At 38.4% G+C, this 19,934-nt stretch overlaps 1 protein-coding gene across 1 annotated transcript in view; it reads right to left on the bottom strand.

The window, feature by feature from the left end:
• Window positions 1-3,768: 3,768 nt before the first annotated feature.
• Window positions 3,769-19,934, bottom strand: part of NMD3 (NMD3 ribosome export adaptor) — a 29,946-nt gene continuing 13,780 nt past the window's right edge. Inside the window, exons 10-16 of the mRNA XM_063442604.1 lie at window positions 18,931-19,048; window positions 16,612-16,757; window positions 12,508-12,620; window positions 7,471-7,543; window positions 6,648-6,754; window positions 6,187-6,257; window positions 3,769-4,070 (exon numbers count right to left, since the gene is read on the bottom strand). Coding sequence (XP_063298674.1) covers window positions 3,937-4,070; window positions 6,187-6,257; window positions 6,648-6,754; window positions 7,471-7,543; window positions 12,508-12,620; window positions 16,612-16,757; window positions 18,931-19,048 — 762 coding nt within the window. The 3' untranslated portion in view covers window positions 3,769-3,936. The remainder of the gene's footprint in view (window positions 4,071-6,186; window positions 6,258-6,647; window positions 6,755-7,470; window positions 7,544-12,507; window positions 12,621-16,611; window positions 16,758-18,930; window positions 19,049-19,934) is intronic.

The raw sequence follows: 19,934 nt of genomic DNA, 5'->3' as shown, positions 1-19,934 counted from the left end.
CATGAATGAGATCTTCGATTTCTGCCTACCCCACAACATCTCCCTCACGGCAGAACATCTCCCAGGAGAGACAAACCTCACAGCAGACTGGTTCTCACGCCACTGGCGGGACACCAGCGACTGAAAACTAGATCCACAAATCTTCAACCACATTGCGGAACGCCGAGGGCCACTTCACCTGGATCTATTTGCGTCCCGCAACAGACAAACGGAACTGTACTTCAGCTGGCTCCCGGATCCAGAGAGCGCTGCAGTGGACGCATTCCTACAGCCATGACCAATCACGGGAGCCTACGCCTTCCCCCCCTTCGCCATGATAGCGAGGACCATACACTACCTGAAGAATCAACAAACCTCTCTAGTGCTCATCACTCCACTATGGAGAGGACAACCTTGGTTCCCAGACCTCCTAGCCGTTTCATACAAGGATCCTCTTCTATTACCTCATCATCAGTACATTCTCACAGATCCGAGAGGCAACCCCCACCCACTCATCCTAGACGAGCGTCTCCATCTGGTGGCTTGGACACTTTCGGGGGCTCCTGGCAAGTCGGCGAACTATCGCAGGCTGCTAAAGAACTACTTTGGGACTCATGGGCCCCTGGAACCAGAAGATGCTACCTATCCGCTTGGAACGGCACATCGATCCATTTACAGCCCCTATTTCAGCCATTTTGAACTTCCTATCCCACCTATTCTCATTAGGTCGGTCTTACAGATCACTCAACGTAATTTGTTCAGCTATTTCAGCGGCTCATGTCCCCATACTAGGGATTCCGGTTGGTAAGGACCCACTGGTGTGTCGACTTCTGAGGGGCATTCGATTACAACGCCCTCCAGGCCCGAAATATTCTCGATTCTGGGACGTCGACGTAATCCTCTGATTCCTGAGAGACTGGCCAACTAACGACAGACTCTCCCTCCGACAACTCTCCGCAAAACTCACTGTCTTGCTTTGCCTGGTCTCCTTCCGCAGAGTGTCAGACATTCGAGCGCTGGACATAGACGCTTTTTCTATCTCCCCAGAAGGAGTAACATTCCGGATATCTCGTTGCACTAAGACGGACTCCACATCTGTATTTTATCCATTCTTCCCCACGGATCCACAACTCTGTGTCGTCTCCGCTCTACGTCAGTATGTAGAAACTACCCTACCACTCAGGTCTACACCCTCAGGTCAACTCTTAGTATCATACGTTAGACCACATGTTCCTATCACAACCACCACCTAGCGAGATGGGTTCGATGGTTACTATCGCTAGCCGGCGTGGACACCACATTTGGAGCCCACTCCGTACGCAGAGCAGCAGCATCCTCAGCCTTCATGGCAGGTGCCTCCATAACGGATATCCTACACTCCGCGGCTTGGTCTAGAGAATCTACGTTCCGCACCTTCTACTTCCGACCGAACTCCGGCGCGGCCATGTCTCTTATACAACAGCGTTAAAAATGCAAAATAGGAAGCCTCCTGTCATGTGATAAAATTGAAGATTATGCTAGCGTTGGTGTACTTATAATCTTAATTTTAATAATGACAGGAGGCGAGTATTTTCCCACCCTTCCCACCCGGAGAGGAGGGAAACTACTCTATTTATACAGCTACCACTGTCTCTTTTTCCTTCCTTCTTTATTTTCCATCAACCAACATGTTGGCATATTGTATCCTCTATTACCATCAGCCTATCAATCTACTGTTAGACTATACTCTGAATTCATAATATATACGGTTTCAATACTATCCGATGGATCAATACCTATATCACAAACAGTTGCCAGACCGGTGCCTAACCTTCTCACATTCTCATTTCAGTTTAACTTCGTTTCATCCTGCAACTTCTGCGGCATACTCATAGGACTGCGGTTCTTCATGTAAAGACCACGACTTCTATCGGACAACTTCTATCACCCGTTGGTGCCTGTTCCCACTCTTGCCGAGAAGTTCATCATTCCAGTTGGATACCACAGTTGATGTTTACTACAGACTTTATCACTAACCTTTGTCCCTGTTCCGATGTCGCTTCCGAAAGAGGAGGAGCCTATTTGCTGGGATGATATACTCCCTATTTGCATTTTGATTGGTTTAAATGTTTCACTTTCTTTACTGCTATGGAGTTTAGTAAAGAGAGTTATGCAAAATAGGAAGCCTCCTGTCATTATTAAAATTAAGATTATAAGTACACTAACGCTAGCATCATCTTCAATTGTGTACTAAAACAGGTGGTCAATTATATTTAAAGTGACATTCAAATTTTGTATTTAGTCTTTTTTATTTAAGAATTAGGCATCTTTATTAATAAAAACAATCTGGCATTTACATGATCACATGTACCAATTTGAGTGTCAAGAGACAATCTATGGCTTAACCTTCTGCAATAAAATGGGTTACAAAAAAATAGCAAATGTAAAAAAAAATAATGTTTTTAATGATTGAGACATTTTTGTTATGCTTCAGTTTACATGTCACAGACATTTCTCCACTTGTCCTGAGGGGGCAGGGTTGCTCAATTAAGCCACAAGCACACAAATTGCTTACTAAATAATAAATCTCCCAGTCGGACGACAAGCGGCTATCCTCAAATTCCGCACTGATCGTGAAGGCAGTGTACACTGTGAACATGCTCCTAACATTTGTATAACTTACAAGGCTGGCTCAGCTGCTTACATGTTATGTGTGATGTCAATACACCACACGTCAGATGAATGAATTGTAAGAATTAAAATTGCAAAGACAGGAATCTTGCATGTTATATGTATACAATGTATACTGCTAATGTCAGCAAGCATGCCATTAAAAACAATCCCCCCCCCCCCCAAGACATTGTGAACATTAGCATCATAGGCTTTCCCCCGCATATCATGATATACAATGATTCCTAAATACAGAGGCTTGTGATTGTTTTAAGCACCATAACTTCTGTATTACTATTAATATATTTTATTGTATTTAACAAGTGAGAATTCAGTCACTATGCACTGAACAGACCTCATTTGGGGTTTCTATTACCATATACCAGATTAAATCTTGTGTCATACATAATGTCTTGACAAAAAACAATAGTCACTGTTAAGACAGCCTTCTTAGAATATTTTATCAAGGCCCATCAACAGGACAAACCCCAAATGGAGCAAAGCCGTCATAATGAGAACAAGTTATTCAGTGATGAAGCTATTTGCATCAAATAAGGGTTATCGGGAAATTCAGAAGAATTGCATAATCTTGTGGTTTGCATAACTTTCCTATTAAGTCTAAGTCCTAAGCCTCTCCCATGCTTATAGATTACTGGATGAACATGTGAACATTTAAAATCGCTATTTTTAGTCTTATGCTGCTATTGGTCAAACATCTGCTCCATACTGTAAAAGCAGTATTATGAACAAATAAAGAATAAAAACGGCATTTAAACCTACTCCTGCCCACAAACCTCAGACCAGCTAGTGTATACACATGTGAAAACTTTCCAGAACTCGTTAAGCAGATGTGATTCGCTCTAAAGAGTTAAGTAGGGTATGCAAGTAAAGGGCTGCTACGCATAAGAAACTCCACATTTTACATCTGAAATGAAGCTTTTTAAAGATTTGTAGCTTGTATAATGTAGATATGGATGATTCCTTTGTGTACAACAGTTAGCCATGTCAGCAGCACTTAAATTTTGCACATTAGGGATAATGCTCCCCTTTCAAGGCTTCAAATAAACCAGCTTAGATCTTTTGGCATTTCAATCCAGATCATTTAGATAAATAAAACCAAACCAAACACACACACAAAACTTAAAAGGTGCATTATTTTAATAATATATTTTCAAATGATGCAAAACAGACTCGGCAATCCACCATTAGAAAGAAATATGCATGAGCTGGTTCAGATTAAATTGGGCAGGTTTTGAATTATCTTTAAAAAAAAAAAAAACTGCACCAGCCAGATGTTTTGAAGAGTCTCTATTCCGTCAGCATCTCGGCTCCCTCACTACCAGTGGCATCATGAGATATGTGAAGATCTTCCAACATCTCCGCAAGGCTGATCCGAGGAGCTCCCTCCTCGTCTGTGTCGCTCTCCACAGCAATATTCTCCTCTGCAAATGGATTCACAAAACAATTACATTCATCCATGCACATGCGAATGTGGACACAAGGTCACACGAAAAGGCAGCACAGGCAGGGTAATTAAATAAATTAAACATTTTACCAATACATGTAATTTTAATAAATTACATCTGACACCAAGAGAGCAAGCAATTCTTAGATTAAGATTTTATATTTTTGTACGATGTTCAATCCTGCATCAGAAAGTTAAAGAAAAACTTGTCAATGACAGATTAATTACATCTCCTTACGCATTACATATATAAGTTCTCATAGTGTTACAGTTTAGATTTTAAGAATACTTTATTCTCCTCCTATCTAGCAGAGAGAGGGCCTTGCTGGGGTCCATTCTTCATTCCTACCATACAATTGACCTTGATTAAGAACACTTCACAAACCATGGCTACCCTCTGCTATAACACAAACAGCTCTTTGGCATTGCAACACTGAAATAACTCACAATGTTCACATCATCCAGCAAGTTTGAGAAATGCTTGCTGGGGGGATAGCTGTGCTAGAGAGCAAGAAGACTACCTAGTGGGGGGTACACTTGTTTTTTTCTCATTCATTCATTCCTTCATATAGGATGTTCTAAGACGAGGAATTGATTGACCACCTTAAGTGGTGAAGACCATATTTTTTATTTAATTTTTTGGGCAATTTTTCTTTTATTGTGGCAGAAGATTCACATTGTATAGAAGAGTAAGTATGGAGTTCAATCAGATAGGCAAATTACATATACAACAACATGAATGGAGTAAAGTTTATATGCTAAGAACATGGTCTGACAGGCTAGGTATGCATAAGTATTTTACGTGGCTGGTACAGGCATTAATATTAAACAAGATAGAACAGTATGCATGTGTGCACGATCATGGTGTGTCTGCATGAAAAGCTTTTATATGCTAGATAACAAAATAAATAGAAAAAGAAGATAAAAACAGTTGAGATTGAGACATGCTGATAAGAGAGAGAAGTACCACCTAGAGGAGCTCTTCTGGCTACAGCCTATGCATTCTTAATAGTGGGCTTAGCGTTATGCAAGGAGAAGAGGGAAACAGTACCAAACCAGGGAGAGTATAATGGGCTCAGAGTTCTGTGGTCATCCAATGCCTGTTGCCAGCAGGCCATACTGAGGCAGGTGATCAGGGTCTCCGGGACCATTACAGGTTGTATATCTCGCCGCTGTCCACCAGCTCCCACCGTTATATGCTCTCCTCACTGCAGTCAGGTTGAGTCTTCGAGGCTCCATAGAGCGCTGGACCGCCTTGACCCGAATGCAGGTAGGTGAGGTCGGCGAGATCTCCGTCTGGCAGGGTGTTTGTGTGGGAGCTATGCGAGTAGGCTTCACCACAGGTGCAGGATGCTTGCTCTTTTTTGCTCTCAACCTAGGAGAGGTACAGGCTGTCGGTAGAGAGCTGGAGAGCTTCCGTGGTCACAGCTGAAGGGAGTGAGTTGTTGCTGGCGGTACTCGATCCGGGTCCAGAATGCTGAACACAGGGCGTCGAAAGCCACCTGAAACTTAATTTCCCAGGGGAGCATGTGCTTCGCCACTCTCCTCTAGTAAGGAGAGTATAAGCTGCTATGCCTTGAAGATGTAGTAGCGTTCTCTGGTGCGGACCAGGATATCCCCCACCTGTCCAGAGGGTGGGGGAGGGAGAACCGATCTGCTCAGCTAACCAGGACCTCAGGAGGGCGACTCTCTCCTACGTCAGGTCAGCCTGTAGGCCGCAAAGTCAGGAGTCGGGCGATCCGGTGAGTAGCGTCACAATTTTAACGTTGGTGTGTTCGCCAGGATGCCACCGTTCAGGCGGTTGCGTTTATGCGGTCTGATCTACAGACTGGCGGCTGTTTAATGCTTAAAATCTGTGCTTGGGCAGGAGCTCGCAAGGCATGCGTCTGCACTGCTCGGATGTCAGGCCGAAAAGACCAAACTTTAATATAGATTTAAAAAAATTAATAAAAAAAAAAGATTATACATCCGAATTCTTTTGGCACAACAGATAGTTGGTTTTTCCTCTACTTTTTGATAAACTAAACTTGTAAGTACTGTGACAGGTACACTTAATGTATAATAGTATAGTTGGTCTCCATTATAGTTCTTACTTTTGTAAATGTTAACATTCTTTCTTATAAGTTCATCTTCCTCAAGGTCCTCAAGGAAATCTTGATATTGCCTGAAAACAAACAGAAAAGAAACCTTAAGTATTTCATTTACTTGTCCCATTTCTGTACTATTGAGACAATTTTATGTCAAACTGTTTTCAGGGGTAATAAAAATAAATGTTTAAGCTACAATGCTTTAATTTCAGTGTGGCTTATATAATTAAAGAAATAGTGTGCATGCATTACTTGTAATTCAATGATTAGATATGACTTATTGCGCAACACCAATACTTGGGAGAATGAGAAGAAACAGCAGAATGGTGTTTAAAAGGCTCGAAGATTAGACTTATTCATTCACAAGGGCCCGACGAGTCCTTTAACAGACATCAACTGTTGTAATTACAGAGCACATGGACCATAAGGAACAAATTATAATGGTAATGTTTATTAAACTGAGTGACCTTTCATCATCTGTATCCATTCCTTCACGGTCCCTTTCTAGTTCTTTCAACTTCCAGTTCCTCCGACGCTGTCGTTTAGAACGATCATAACTCTTTTTGATTAGTATCTGTACAAGAAACATCAAAACATCTATTAAACAAAATCCTTGCTGGCCTTTAAGTCTCTAAATATCAAAAGATTTGCAACTCAAGAGCTTCAAGGGCATTTTATATAAATATAGCCAAAACGGGAAGGAGAGATGTATGAACAAAAGAATGAATGGATTAATAAGAGAAGGATTCAATGGTCAGTCAAAGATTAAGATTAATAAAAGTGTCAGAAAACCACCAAGTGAAGCAAACTTCTAGAATTGCAGCTTTCATTGTTATTGTTCATATCTAGGTGTAGAAATGTTCCAGATCTCCCCAAATATTTAAGAACATTCTAAAGCATCCATTGTGTGTGAAGTTTGTCAGAATTATGGATTGTAAAATACAATCATGGATTTATTGGACAAGTTCAGTTATTCTGCTCAGAATACAAACTACATGTAAAAACTACAATATTTCCTTCCATGTGCTCTTGCACCCTCAAGAGTTCACAGTGCATGGATTTACAATGTTTACTCCAGTGGGCATGCTAAAAACAGCTGGAATGTTTGAAGACCTGGTTTGACCGTTGTTCGAGCAAACAGCGTGAAAAAGGATTTTGAGGAATCCAGTAGGTTAGTTTCCTTCGAAACAGTTTGTTTCAATGGCCTCAAACTCCCTGTTCTGCAACTCTGAAAGTCAGATGTGTCAAGCCATCTTTCCTGAAATTAGAATGGACACACAAAACACCTACCACATCAGGGACTTGGTGAGGATTCATCTTGTTAACAAACTCATCGTTCACATTACAGTTTGCCAAATCAAACCTGAAAGTAGATATAGTCATGATAAATAGAATCATTTCAATGCTAGGGAAATTTTACAATTTTAGATTTTGGTGAGCTGATAAACCATGGTAAACAGGAACAGCCAGAAATATGAAATACACAAATTTTATTCACCAATCAGGGGTATTAAAATTTCAACAAATAAACTAGTGCCACCATACTAGATATGAAGTGCCTCCCCCAAAAATATCAAACTTGACAGCCACCAACACATTTCGTTTTACGACTATCAAGACAATTGGACTCATGCACGCTATTTAAAAAAATACCTTTCATTTAAAGAGAGTTACTGAACTACAATGTATCCCAAACCAAGATAAAGCTACTACCATTGGTATGTAGACCCAAGACTAGGTTACTATTACTTTACAGAGAAGGTAGTGGACACATGGAATAGCCTTCCAGCTGAAGTGGTAGAGGTTAACACAGTGAGGGAGTTTAAGCATGCTTGGGATAGGCATAAGGATATCCTAGCCTCAAGGTAAGGCTAGGGACTAATTCAAGTATTTAGAAAATTGGGCAGACTAGATGGGCCGAATGGTTCTTATCTGCCATCACATTCTATGTTTCTAAGGGTTTGCTCAATCTAATATGAAATGTCACGTGTGCCCTCTCTAATGGCACTAAAGACTGGAACATGCAGCTACCAAAATACATATTTAAGGAGTTGTTTGTATTCCGTACAATCTGGTTAAAGGAACACCAACATTAAAAATGGAAGGCAGAGCTGCTGCAGCAAGGAGACTCTCTAGATTACTTTTTTTGAGAATGGGGTCTCTGTAATCTAAGCTCAATAGGGAACACTCGCTTAAAAATAATTTTTAATGTTGGTGTTCCTTAGAACAGCGATATGCATTTTGCCTAAATAACATCTCTTTTGGCTGTTAGACTGATATCCACTTTTCGATATGAGAAGTACTGAATACATTTGGAATCCTCATACTGTGCGTGATGACGCTGAAAGGGAGGACGTTTTAAAGCTGAAGGTCTTCACTGATGAAGCGCCACTAGTGGATATCATTCTAACAGACAAAATAAATGTTATTTAGGCAAAATGCATATCACTGTTCTAAGAAACAGCAATGTTTTACATTGTCCGATAAAAGGGAGAGCATGCATGCATCAAAAACAGTTCAATACTATGAAGTGGCTTGATGCCAAGAGTATCCCTTCAGGACAGGCATATGTCATGTCAGGGTCATCTTTCTAAATGGTTTCAGAAGTGAAGATATGCAAAAAGACCCTATTAGCCAAGGGTATCTCAAGAAGGCATAGGGCAGCATTTTAGTTGAAGGCAGGATTTTTTTTTTTTTAGGTTTCCCTACATTAAGATATAATGTTCACCATCAGGTAAATGCTTTTAAACAGTTGCCTGTTTTATTGCACAAAACACCCTAAAGTGTTTCTTACTAGGCCCTGTAACTCATTGAGCAGTGCCCTGTAAGGTACCAGGCAGCAAACCATAAAGGCGTTGGTTAGCATTTGGCCACTGCAGAGAGGCAATGTGGAAAGAGGTTTCAGGATGTGAGCCGATAACCCAGGCCATCACCTGTCAGGTGAAGGAGGAGTACTGCAGTGTCCCTACTCAGACATCAGAACCACTCACTTCTAACAAAGGTAAGCAGCGGCAGTAAAAGAGGAGGGTGAGCTATTATCACAGTGTAGTAGTGTTTGTAGTTATCCGTCTTGTTGCGTCTTACTGTGACGGTCGTTCTATGCCTGTATTTGGTTTACACAAGGTATTTGGTTTACACAAGGTATTTGGTTTACACAAGGTATTTGGTTTACACAAGGTATTTGTGTGTGACTATATCTTATTTGATGTTGCTAGTTATACATTTGTGTGCGATTGTGGCTATATAGGAATACAGGTATTGGTGTATAAATGTACACAATGTTATAACTAGCTCATAAATCTGAAATGACTGTGTAGGTGTAATAAAATGACAGTATTGGGGAGTGTACAGTCTTGGTTGGGCCTAGGGTAGCAAAATAAAGAGTTAAAAACTAAAATGCTAATTATTTCATTCAATTATCCAGGAATATAGATTCTGTGCTAAACCTTTTTGGTGGAGCGAACAAGTTCTTTTTCAGTTACTTGTTCAAAACACATCATTAAGGAGAGACAGTTTTTGGCTCCCTGGGAGGCTGTGTAATTTAGCACACCCACACATACCAAATAAATAAACAAACAAAAATCAGCCGAGCCTCAGAACTCGAAAAAGAAAAAGAGGGGAAAAAAAAAAAGAGAAAGATACAGAACTTCTTAACAAACCCAAAGCATAGTTACATACCCCCTGGAGGTCACATTCTTCTCTAATCAGACAAAATTAAACGAAGACTATCCCACTATCTACAACTTTGTAAAAGCTGTTCTGTGTTGAATACTATGTTTCTATTCATAAATTAACGTTGTAAAACCATAATGAGATTTTTTTTAGCGTTACAGTTCTAAATTATGTTATCCCTAGAATAATCTGTACTAAAACAAAGAGATATTTGAATATATAAAGCATATTTGGCTAACTTTAAACATGCTATAACACAGACAGAGAATTAAGACTAATATCTTTAATGACACATCAAGCTTAGTGTTTAGCTTCACCACTCAATATTTTGTGTTTTCAAGAAATAATTGCTTATCCCATTAGAGGAATACTATAGTATTAGGAATACAAACCGGTATTTCTAAAGTTAGTGATTTCCTTTACATTCATTGCCCCCTTATCTAAATTAAAAAAAAAAAAAATCTAGTGCCAAGATCGAGTCCCTGCAAACTGCTCAAACTGCCTCCCACCACACCAACACTACTAAAAGCCAAATGCAATACTCCTCATAACAATAAAAAGCATTGGGGACATGGGCAGCAGCGACTGTTAGCTATGAAAACAGTTTGATTGTGTTGCAGAGGAGGTGGGGGAACAGCAAGCTATAGTGATTATGGTGCCTGGGAACGTTCCTTTGAAAGGAACACTCCAGCTTTATAAATAAATAAATGTATAAATCTGGAGTGTTGTATTGACAATTTTTTTTTAACTTTTATACCTCACCCATGTCTCCTGAAATACCTGTAAGCCAACAGTGTGGGACTCCTCTACTGCTCTGCCTGCCAGGAGATCATAAGTACTGATCATCTCATAGAGAAGCATTTTAATGCAGGGTGCATGTCTGCCTGTTGCCACTCTTTGCCTAAAATGCTTCTCTATGAGAATCCCTTACATCCATCTCATACAGATTGGGGCACAAAGCAATGAGGAAGTACACAATTCTGACTAGCCAAGAGGGTGCAACCTAGACACTTGACAAAAGTACTGATTTTCATTTAAAATCTGCACTTTTAGAAAGAAACCAAAGAGGCACTGTTAAAGCACCTAGAAATCAGAGGAGCTTTTGAGGTGTGGAGTGGTACCTAGATCTGTTATACGTACATTGCATAATACAGGCAGCATATAATGTAAAATAAGAAAGCATTCTGAGCCCTTGGTCTTTTCAACAGATGTTACACTTCAGGGTTATTCACAGAAGTGAGAATTCAAAGTGAATTTTAAATTTAAGGTCAAAAGAGTTGAATTGGAAAATGCTCCTAACATCATCTATTTTGGCCTTAAATTTGAAATTCACTTTAGTAAAATAATAATCATAACTAATCGTTTTACACACACAAATTTATTTTTAGGTTTGTTTTTGTCTTTTTTTTTTTTTTTTTTTCCTTTTGCTTCAGTTTTGCTACTTTGTCATAGTAACTCATCTCACCACCCCCGTGATTTCTAGTTTATATTCTTGCTTCCAAGATTACTTATGAGGTCAATTGTGATTTATAAAAATGACATGTTAAAGTACAATACAATATGCTGTATGCTCAAACATGTCCCGGTCTGCCTGTTGTATGATCATGCATTTTAGTATGGCATTAACAAAAAAAAAAAAAAACCTAAAATCACTAAATATAAAATATATTTTCACACTTGGTTAACACTTCTGTCAAAATTGTTTTAACGAATACTCCAAGCGTCATAAGCACTTCAGTCCACGCCAAGTAGTCAAATCATGTTGCTGTAATGGTTATTTGTTTGGAGTGTTGAGGCAAAGCACCTTTTACTTAAAGGACCACTCTAGTGCCAGGAAAACATACTCGTTTTCCTGGCACTAGAGTACCCTGAGGGTGCCCCCACCCTCAGGGACCCCCTCCCGCCGGGCTCTGGAGAGAGGAAGGGGTTAAACTTACCTCTTTTTCCAGCGCCGGGCGGGGAGCTTTCCTCCTCCTCTCCATCTTGATCGCGACGTCATCGGCTGAATGCGCGGCAGGAGCCGCGCTCGCATTCAGCCGGTCGCATAGGAAAGCATTTACAATGCTTTCCTATGGACGCTTGCGTGCTCTCACTGTGATTTTCACAGTGAGAATCACGCAAGCGCCTCTAGCGGCTGTCAATGAGACAGCCACTAGAGGATTTGGAGGCTGGATTAACCCTCATTATAAACATAGCAGTTTCTCTGAAACTGCTATGTTTATAAAAAAAAAAAGGGTTAATCCTAGAGGTACCTGGCACCCAGACCACTTCATTAAGCTGAAGTAGTCTGGGTGCCTAGAGTGGTCCTTTAAGGTTAACAGGCTTCTGATACTGGAAAGGGTACTTCCCACTTGGACTGCAGCTGTCATATGAGCCACAGCTGGCCGTCCACGAAAAAAGAAATATGGCAAATGGCTGCAGGTCAAAAAGCTAACTTTTTATCAATTTGTCTGCAGCACGCTATAGAATTCTCTTGAATAAAATTTGGCACTTGCGTTGTATTGCAAATGGCGTGTAAACAAAAAGGGATAATAAGTATAGCAAAATAAATAAGGAAAGATGCCCACAGAATATTACCAAATAATAATGTTAGAGTGCTGCTTCAAATTAAAACTAAACTTCTGGTGGTGTCAGTTTACAGTAAAGTTTACATACCCAAGCACCAAGTCTCCAGGGTTCAGCAGATGTCCCAGATGAGTACGTGTATGATACTGCTGGTTTGTATTCATTTCTGATGTTTTTTGAACCCAAACTTCAGCAAGTGTGTGCTGGGAACAGAAACAAAAAGGAGCACAGCATGAGACTAGTGAACATTCCACTGAATAACAGACCCCTTGAAAGCATACGTAAAACATTGTAAAGGGCATATTAAAGTATGAACATCGTACAGCACATAGTTAGCATTAGTGAAGAAGTGAATACGGTGTTGAGCTACTTTCAGTATTTTTGTGTGGAATGGCTGAATTCAGGGTTTGTATAGGTCTGCATAACCTGCTGAGGCAGACTGAGATTTGCACAGCTCACCTAAATAGTATTGATCTTTCACCGGGATAAAAAAAAAAAAAAAAAATTCTACACCACACCAGAAAAGTGTTTTTTTTTTTTTTGTTTGTTTTTAAGGACCTCGTGCAGTTATGTAGCATGTAATAGCTGAATAAAAGCTAGTTTAGACAACTTGGTTAAATAAAAACGGTTTCCTCTAAAGTTAAATCTACCTTTATATGACAAAGCCAGGCATTCAGAGGCTGTTTATGCTCAAGCACTGCTCTATAATCAATATTTAAGTCAAATGTCCTGGTAGGAAGATAAATACCTCCTGGTGTATAGAGGCTTTAAAATGCCAAATATGAAAGCATTCTGTTTTATCGGGCTATATTTTATACTGACCAAATATAACAGATACACATACACATATATATATATATATATATATATATATATATATATATATATATATATATATATATATATATATATATATATATATATATATATATATATATATACAGATACATACACAGATACATACACAGATACATACACAGATACATACACAGATACATACACAGATACATACACAGATACATACACAGATACATACACAGATACATACACAGATACATACACAGATACATACACAGATACATACACAGATACATACACAGATACATACACAGATACATACACAGATACATACACAGATACATACACAGATACATACACAGATACATACACAGATACATACACAGATACATACACAGATACATACACAGATACATACACAGATACATACACAGATACATACACAGATACATACACAGATACATACACAGATACATACACAGATACATACACAGATACATACACAGATACATACACAGATACATACACAGATACATACACAGATACATACACAGATACATACACAGATACATACACAGATACATACACAGATACATACACAGATACATACACAGATACATACACAGATACATACACAGATACATACACAGATACATACACAGATACATACACAGATACATACACAGATACATACACAGATACATACACAGATACATACACAGATACATACACAGATACATACACAGATACATACACAGATACATACACAGATACATACACAGATACATACACAGATACATACACAGATACATACACAGATACATACACAGATACATACACAGATACATACACAGATACATACACAGATACATACACAGATACATACACAGATACATACACAGATACATACACAGATACATACACAGATACATACACAGATACATACACAGATACATACACAGATACATACACAGATACATACACAGATACATACACAGATACATACACAGATACATACACAGATACATACACAGATACATACACAGATACATACACAGATACATACACAGATACATACACAGATACATACACAGATACATACACAGATACATACACAGATACATACACAGATACATACACAGATACATACACAGATACATACACAGATACATACACAGATACATACACAGATACATACACAGATACATACACAGATACATACACAGATACATACACAGATACATACACAGATACATACACAGATACATACACAGATACATACACAGATACATACACAGATACATACACAGATACATACACAGATACATACACAGATACATACACAGATACATACACAGATACATACACAGATACATACACAGATACATACACAGATACATACACAGATACATACACAGATACATACACAGATACATACACAGATACATACACAGATACATACACAGATACATACACAGATACATACACAGATACATACACAGATACATACACAGATACATACACAGATACATACACAGATACATACACAGATACATACACAGATACATACACAGATACATACACAGATACATACACAGATACATACACAGATACATATACAGATACATATACAGATACATATACAGATACATATACAGATACATATACAGATACATATACAGATACATATACAGATACATATACAGATACATATACAGATACATATACAGATACATATACAGATACATATACAGATACATATACAGATACATATACAGATACATATACAGATACATATACAGATACAGATACATATACAGATACAGATACAGATACAGATACAGATACAGATACATATACAGATACATATACAGATACATATACAGATACATATACAGATACATATACAGATACAGATACAGATACAGATACAGATACAGATACAGATACAGATACAGATACAGATACAGATACAGATACAGATACATATACATATAGTCAGTATAAATTATAGCCCAGTAAAACAGAATGCTTTCATATTTGGCATTTTAGATATATTTTTTTCTAGATTTATTCTAGGAAAGCAAATTTACCTTCCATACTTTTTTTTCCTCCATCTTTTAAAACATGTCAAGTTACCTTGGCAACATGAGCTATTTAATGAGGAGTATTGCCAACAGGTTAAATGAGCAGAAAACAATCATAGATTATATTCTTTGTACCCGAAGCTTAAACAACTCTGTTGTCTTGGAAACAATTAACTCAAAATATTATAAAATCTATTTACTTTATTTTTATTCTTTACTGGGAGCGAATTTCTAAGTCGTCATCATGGAAAACGGCACAACAACAGCTTTATAGATGCATATCTCTAGATAAAGTACTTAATTATTTTAAAGAGCAGTATATTTAAGATGATCACAACTTGTAATTATATACAAATAAAAAAATATGCAGTTAACCTGTTTCAACAAGTTTGCCTAACAATTGGAACTACACTGCTTTATAAAAAAATTAAAAAAAATAGTCATGGACACACTACTTTAACTATTGTATTCAAATACATTTCCAAATGACATTACCTGGAAGACCTGAATGTAGTCATGTATGGTTTCAATGATCAAAACACACGCAGGGTTATTCAATGATGTTTGAACGGCCCTAACGAATGTAGCAAAACCATCTGGCTGCACACAGAGGCATTTCGGACTGCAAAATACAGATCTACACTAGACCCATCTAAAACTTCTGGGGCTGCCATTTGGGGTGTATCACTGCTGATGCATGATCGCGCATGTTTGATTAAGTCACAGAGGAAAACAGATGTTTGATTAACAGAATGGAGAAAAACAGATGGACGGACAAGGTTTGTCTAAGATGATTTGAGAAGATACTGAACGTATAACTATTAACCTAATCAAAATATTAAACCAAAACTCGCGAAACTTTAACTACTCTCAAATGGAGACACTAATCTCCAACTAAGCTGCCAAAACAAGTTCACCTCAGTGCTGATCAGAAGATAATTTATCAACCAGTGCTGCTTGATTGATAAACAATCAGACAGTGACTCTGCTCCTGCAGTCCACAGAATACAAACAAAAAGTATGACCTATCCCACACGAACTACATAGTGAGGGCTTAAATTTCAAATCATTTTTGGAGAAAGGGTGAATGAAAATTTTGTGTCATGTTGGCTTCACTGTCCTGTTGAGTTCTCATGTCATCACTTTTGATCCCTATTTTGTTTTCAAAGCACCAATACACTTGTATCATAATTGCACATGGCACTGTATAAATGCAAATTTCAAAAATACTCTAAAATTGTATATGCACCAACAATTTTAAAGAACTCAATGCATGGTAAAGACAAAGCAATAATGGAGGAAGCCATACTTTGTTTGATCGTATGCCTGCCCCGGCTCCTTGTTTTCGATCTCTGATCAGGTCGATTTCCATTACAATAAATTCCTCCAGTTGTTTAGGGTGGAACAGACTGCTGAAAGGATGACGCCAATATGTGTTTCCATCAACTTCAGCAACTTACGGGAAAAGAAAGAAAACGATTATTAAATATGAACCTCAAATAAGCTGCAGAGTTTAGTGCTGCAAAGAAACTATTAAATAATTAACGTAGCAAGAGCAAAATAAATCCAGTCAGACATCCCATCCATTTACAATACAAGAAGCAGGAAATATGAAAAAGAAAAAAAAAACACAAACAAAAAAAAACGCTTTTTAATCAAAAGTGATCTGTTATTTCTATGTACAGCGACACAGATCTTTCCAATAATAGTAATCTATTCTTGCAATAAAAAGTTGCTGGTTACATATATTCCACTTTAGCTGGCACGTGCCTCAATGTAACAAATTTGCATACATTTTTAACAAAAAAAATGTACACAAGATATGTGAAATGCAAGCACCTCTTGTTTTTATTTAATGCTAGCAGCTCAAAAACAAAAAAAAAAAAAAATTAAAAAAAAAGGTTTAATTGTTTTTTCTGTTTGTTTTATTGAGTCAAGCAGTGCAGGACGCTGCTTTAAATCATCCGTACAATTTTTCTACAATATTAAATCATTGCCTACAGAGATTTGCCACAATGTCTAGACAGTGCAGCCAACAATATAAATAAATAAATAAATAAATAATGATTCTGCTGCGACAAATCATCGAAGCTTGTAACAAAATGTGCCTAAGCACAATCATTTGTACTTGGAAATTACATTTGGACAAAAAAAAGTTCTATAAAAAAAAAAACCAAAAAAACGACAACTAGGAAGCAGTCACTTGTACGTGAAGAGTAACAATTCCAGGATGGCTTGACCCCTTCAGTACCGAGTCCTTAAAATATATAGTCAGTGTTCTGGAAAGTGTTAGAAATGTGTGAGCCTGAACATATATTTTATATATGCACTTACCTGTACACAGATACCCACATATATAGTCATATGTGCAGTTCCTGAATAGTACAAGAGGGGGAGGGTTTTGAGGTCATGTAAAGTCTCCTCATACTAGACTAGCACTGAATGATGCAGCAACAGTAAAGGGTAAATTAAAAGGGACACTCCACTGCCATATACAAAAATAAATAAAAATCACTGTTTAGTTGAAGTACCCCATATAAACCATTGCATGCATTTAATTATGCATTTTTTCATTGGGGGTTTATCTAAAAACAGCTTGCAAAATCTGCAGTTCTCTTGTCTGAAGGCTTTGCTATTCTGCTCTTACAACCCTGCCCAGACTTCCTGTGCATGTCCAATCACAGCATTCCCAATGCAGATTTTGGGAAATCTTTGCAAGGCAGGTGCTCTGGGCAATTGCTGCCTTTTGAGTTTAGCTCAACTGAGCTGAACAGACAAGGAACAGTCGAGGGGGTGTAACCATTTTAATTTATAAAGTGTAAATTTCTATTGAAATCTGCTCTTTTTGGAAAATGTAAAAAGGACACACTCTTCACACAAATCTTTTTTTAACAAGCAGAGGGTACTAGGGGTCGGGAGTGCCCATTTAACATTAGGTATACTGTGAGCTGATGAAGTGGTGAAAGGACGAGCAGTCAGAATGAGATCATGAGGGCCAAAACTACGTGTTAAACACAGTCAACGAAGATATACTTTCAGCAATTACACTCGAATGACTGGAATACTGTAATAATGAACCGGTTTTGATTCATTACATGAAAACATTTAAGAGCTTGTTTTCTAGTGCAGCAGTGCACAAGTAGGTACAAAATAGCATTATTTATGTTTTATTATTTAAAGAAGAAAAAAATTCAAAAAAATAAAGTGTTTCTGAGCAGAAACACTTTTTTGGCTCAACAAGGAAAAAAGCAAAAGCGTAAATACATCAGTTAACTCCCAGAATGAGATCTGGATTCTTAACTTATAAATGTAAAGTTGGAGTCTGCGGTCAAGACTTGCTGATAATCTATTGGTACCCCCATTGTGAAAGGTTGTAGGTATAGAAGTCCGTCAGTCTGGTGTTTTCCTTCCAACCATCACAGTTGTACTTTTGTGATAGATTTTTTTTAAATTTATTAAAAAGACTGCAAAAAAATGTGACAGCTACTACATTTAGATGTAGTGGTTTTGGTGCTTGAGTGCCACTTTAAAAGGAAGAAAATATTTCTAAACCTCAAATCACAGTGGAATTCAAGCACAAAATAGCAAAAGCACGATAAAGGCAACATTAAATAAAGCACAAACTTACTCTGGAGAGTGCTAGGGTCAATCAGGTGAATGGTGCTGGTCACACGGGCACACACACAGATCTGATTCAAGTTCCCAAGGCTCTGTGCCAGTTTTGGAGATAGACAAACAAGATTGTCCTGCACATAAAAAAAAAAAAAAAAATCATCAATATAATTACAACTCATATGTAAGAGAGCAACATGGTGACAAACAACAGAAACACATAGAACATGGTTGTCCGACTTTAGGTAACTTAAGGGCCACATTAAAAATGTGGGGTTTTTTGTAATCTTAATTTATCCACATGCAAAGTTATGAATTCATTACATACCTTAATTAGTTAAGAGCATTACATTTTCCCAAGTGCGAGATACTAAACGTGACGGTACGAGAGGAAGAATGTATGCGACTGCAACGACAATTCCCGTTCCACTGGTGCAGAGAGCATGAAATACCTGGGACTACAAGTTACCCCCGATGCGAAAGATCTTTACACGCATAATTACACACCCCTCCTGTCCACCATCCTGGAGGACCTCAAAAGATGGAACTAAAACCACATCTCATGGCAGGGACGAATCGCGGTTGTAAAGATGAATATCCTCCCCAGAGTACTCTACGTGTTCCACACAATTCCACAAATATTCTTCAAAACGCTCCAGACGGCGATCCTTAAATACATATGGAAGGGGGAATAGAGCCAGGATAGCACACGAAAAACTGTGCCTTCCCAAAACATGGGGGGGACTTGCCCTACTGGACCTGAACAAATACTACCATGCAACGATTCTACAGCGCATTAGAGAACTCCACACAGCCACCCCCACAAACGATGGACCACACTGTGCAAAGACCTAGCAAATAATCAACTACACCAATACATCTGGCACAGTGGGGACGAGGCCTCGAACTCACTAGGGGAAGACTCCCCCATCGCACAAACACTCAAATCTTGGACCAGATTGAGGAAAGCACCTTACATATCCCCCTCACCCAGCCCGTTGATCCCCATCACCCACAACT

The sequence above is a fragment of the Pelobates fuscus genome, chromosome 2 (assembly GCF_036172605.1).
Source record: "Pelobates fuscus isolate aPelFus1 chromosome 2, aPelFus1.pri, whole genome shotgun sequence".
Taxonomy (NCBI): domain Eukaryota; kingdom Metazoa; phylum Chordata; class Amphibia; order Anura; family Pelobatidae; genus Pelobates; species Pelobates fuscus.
Note: the sequence above shows the minus strand (reverse complement) of the source record. Positions and strands in the feature narration are given on the sequence as shown.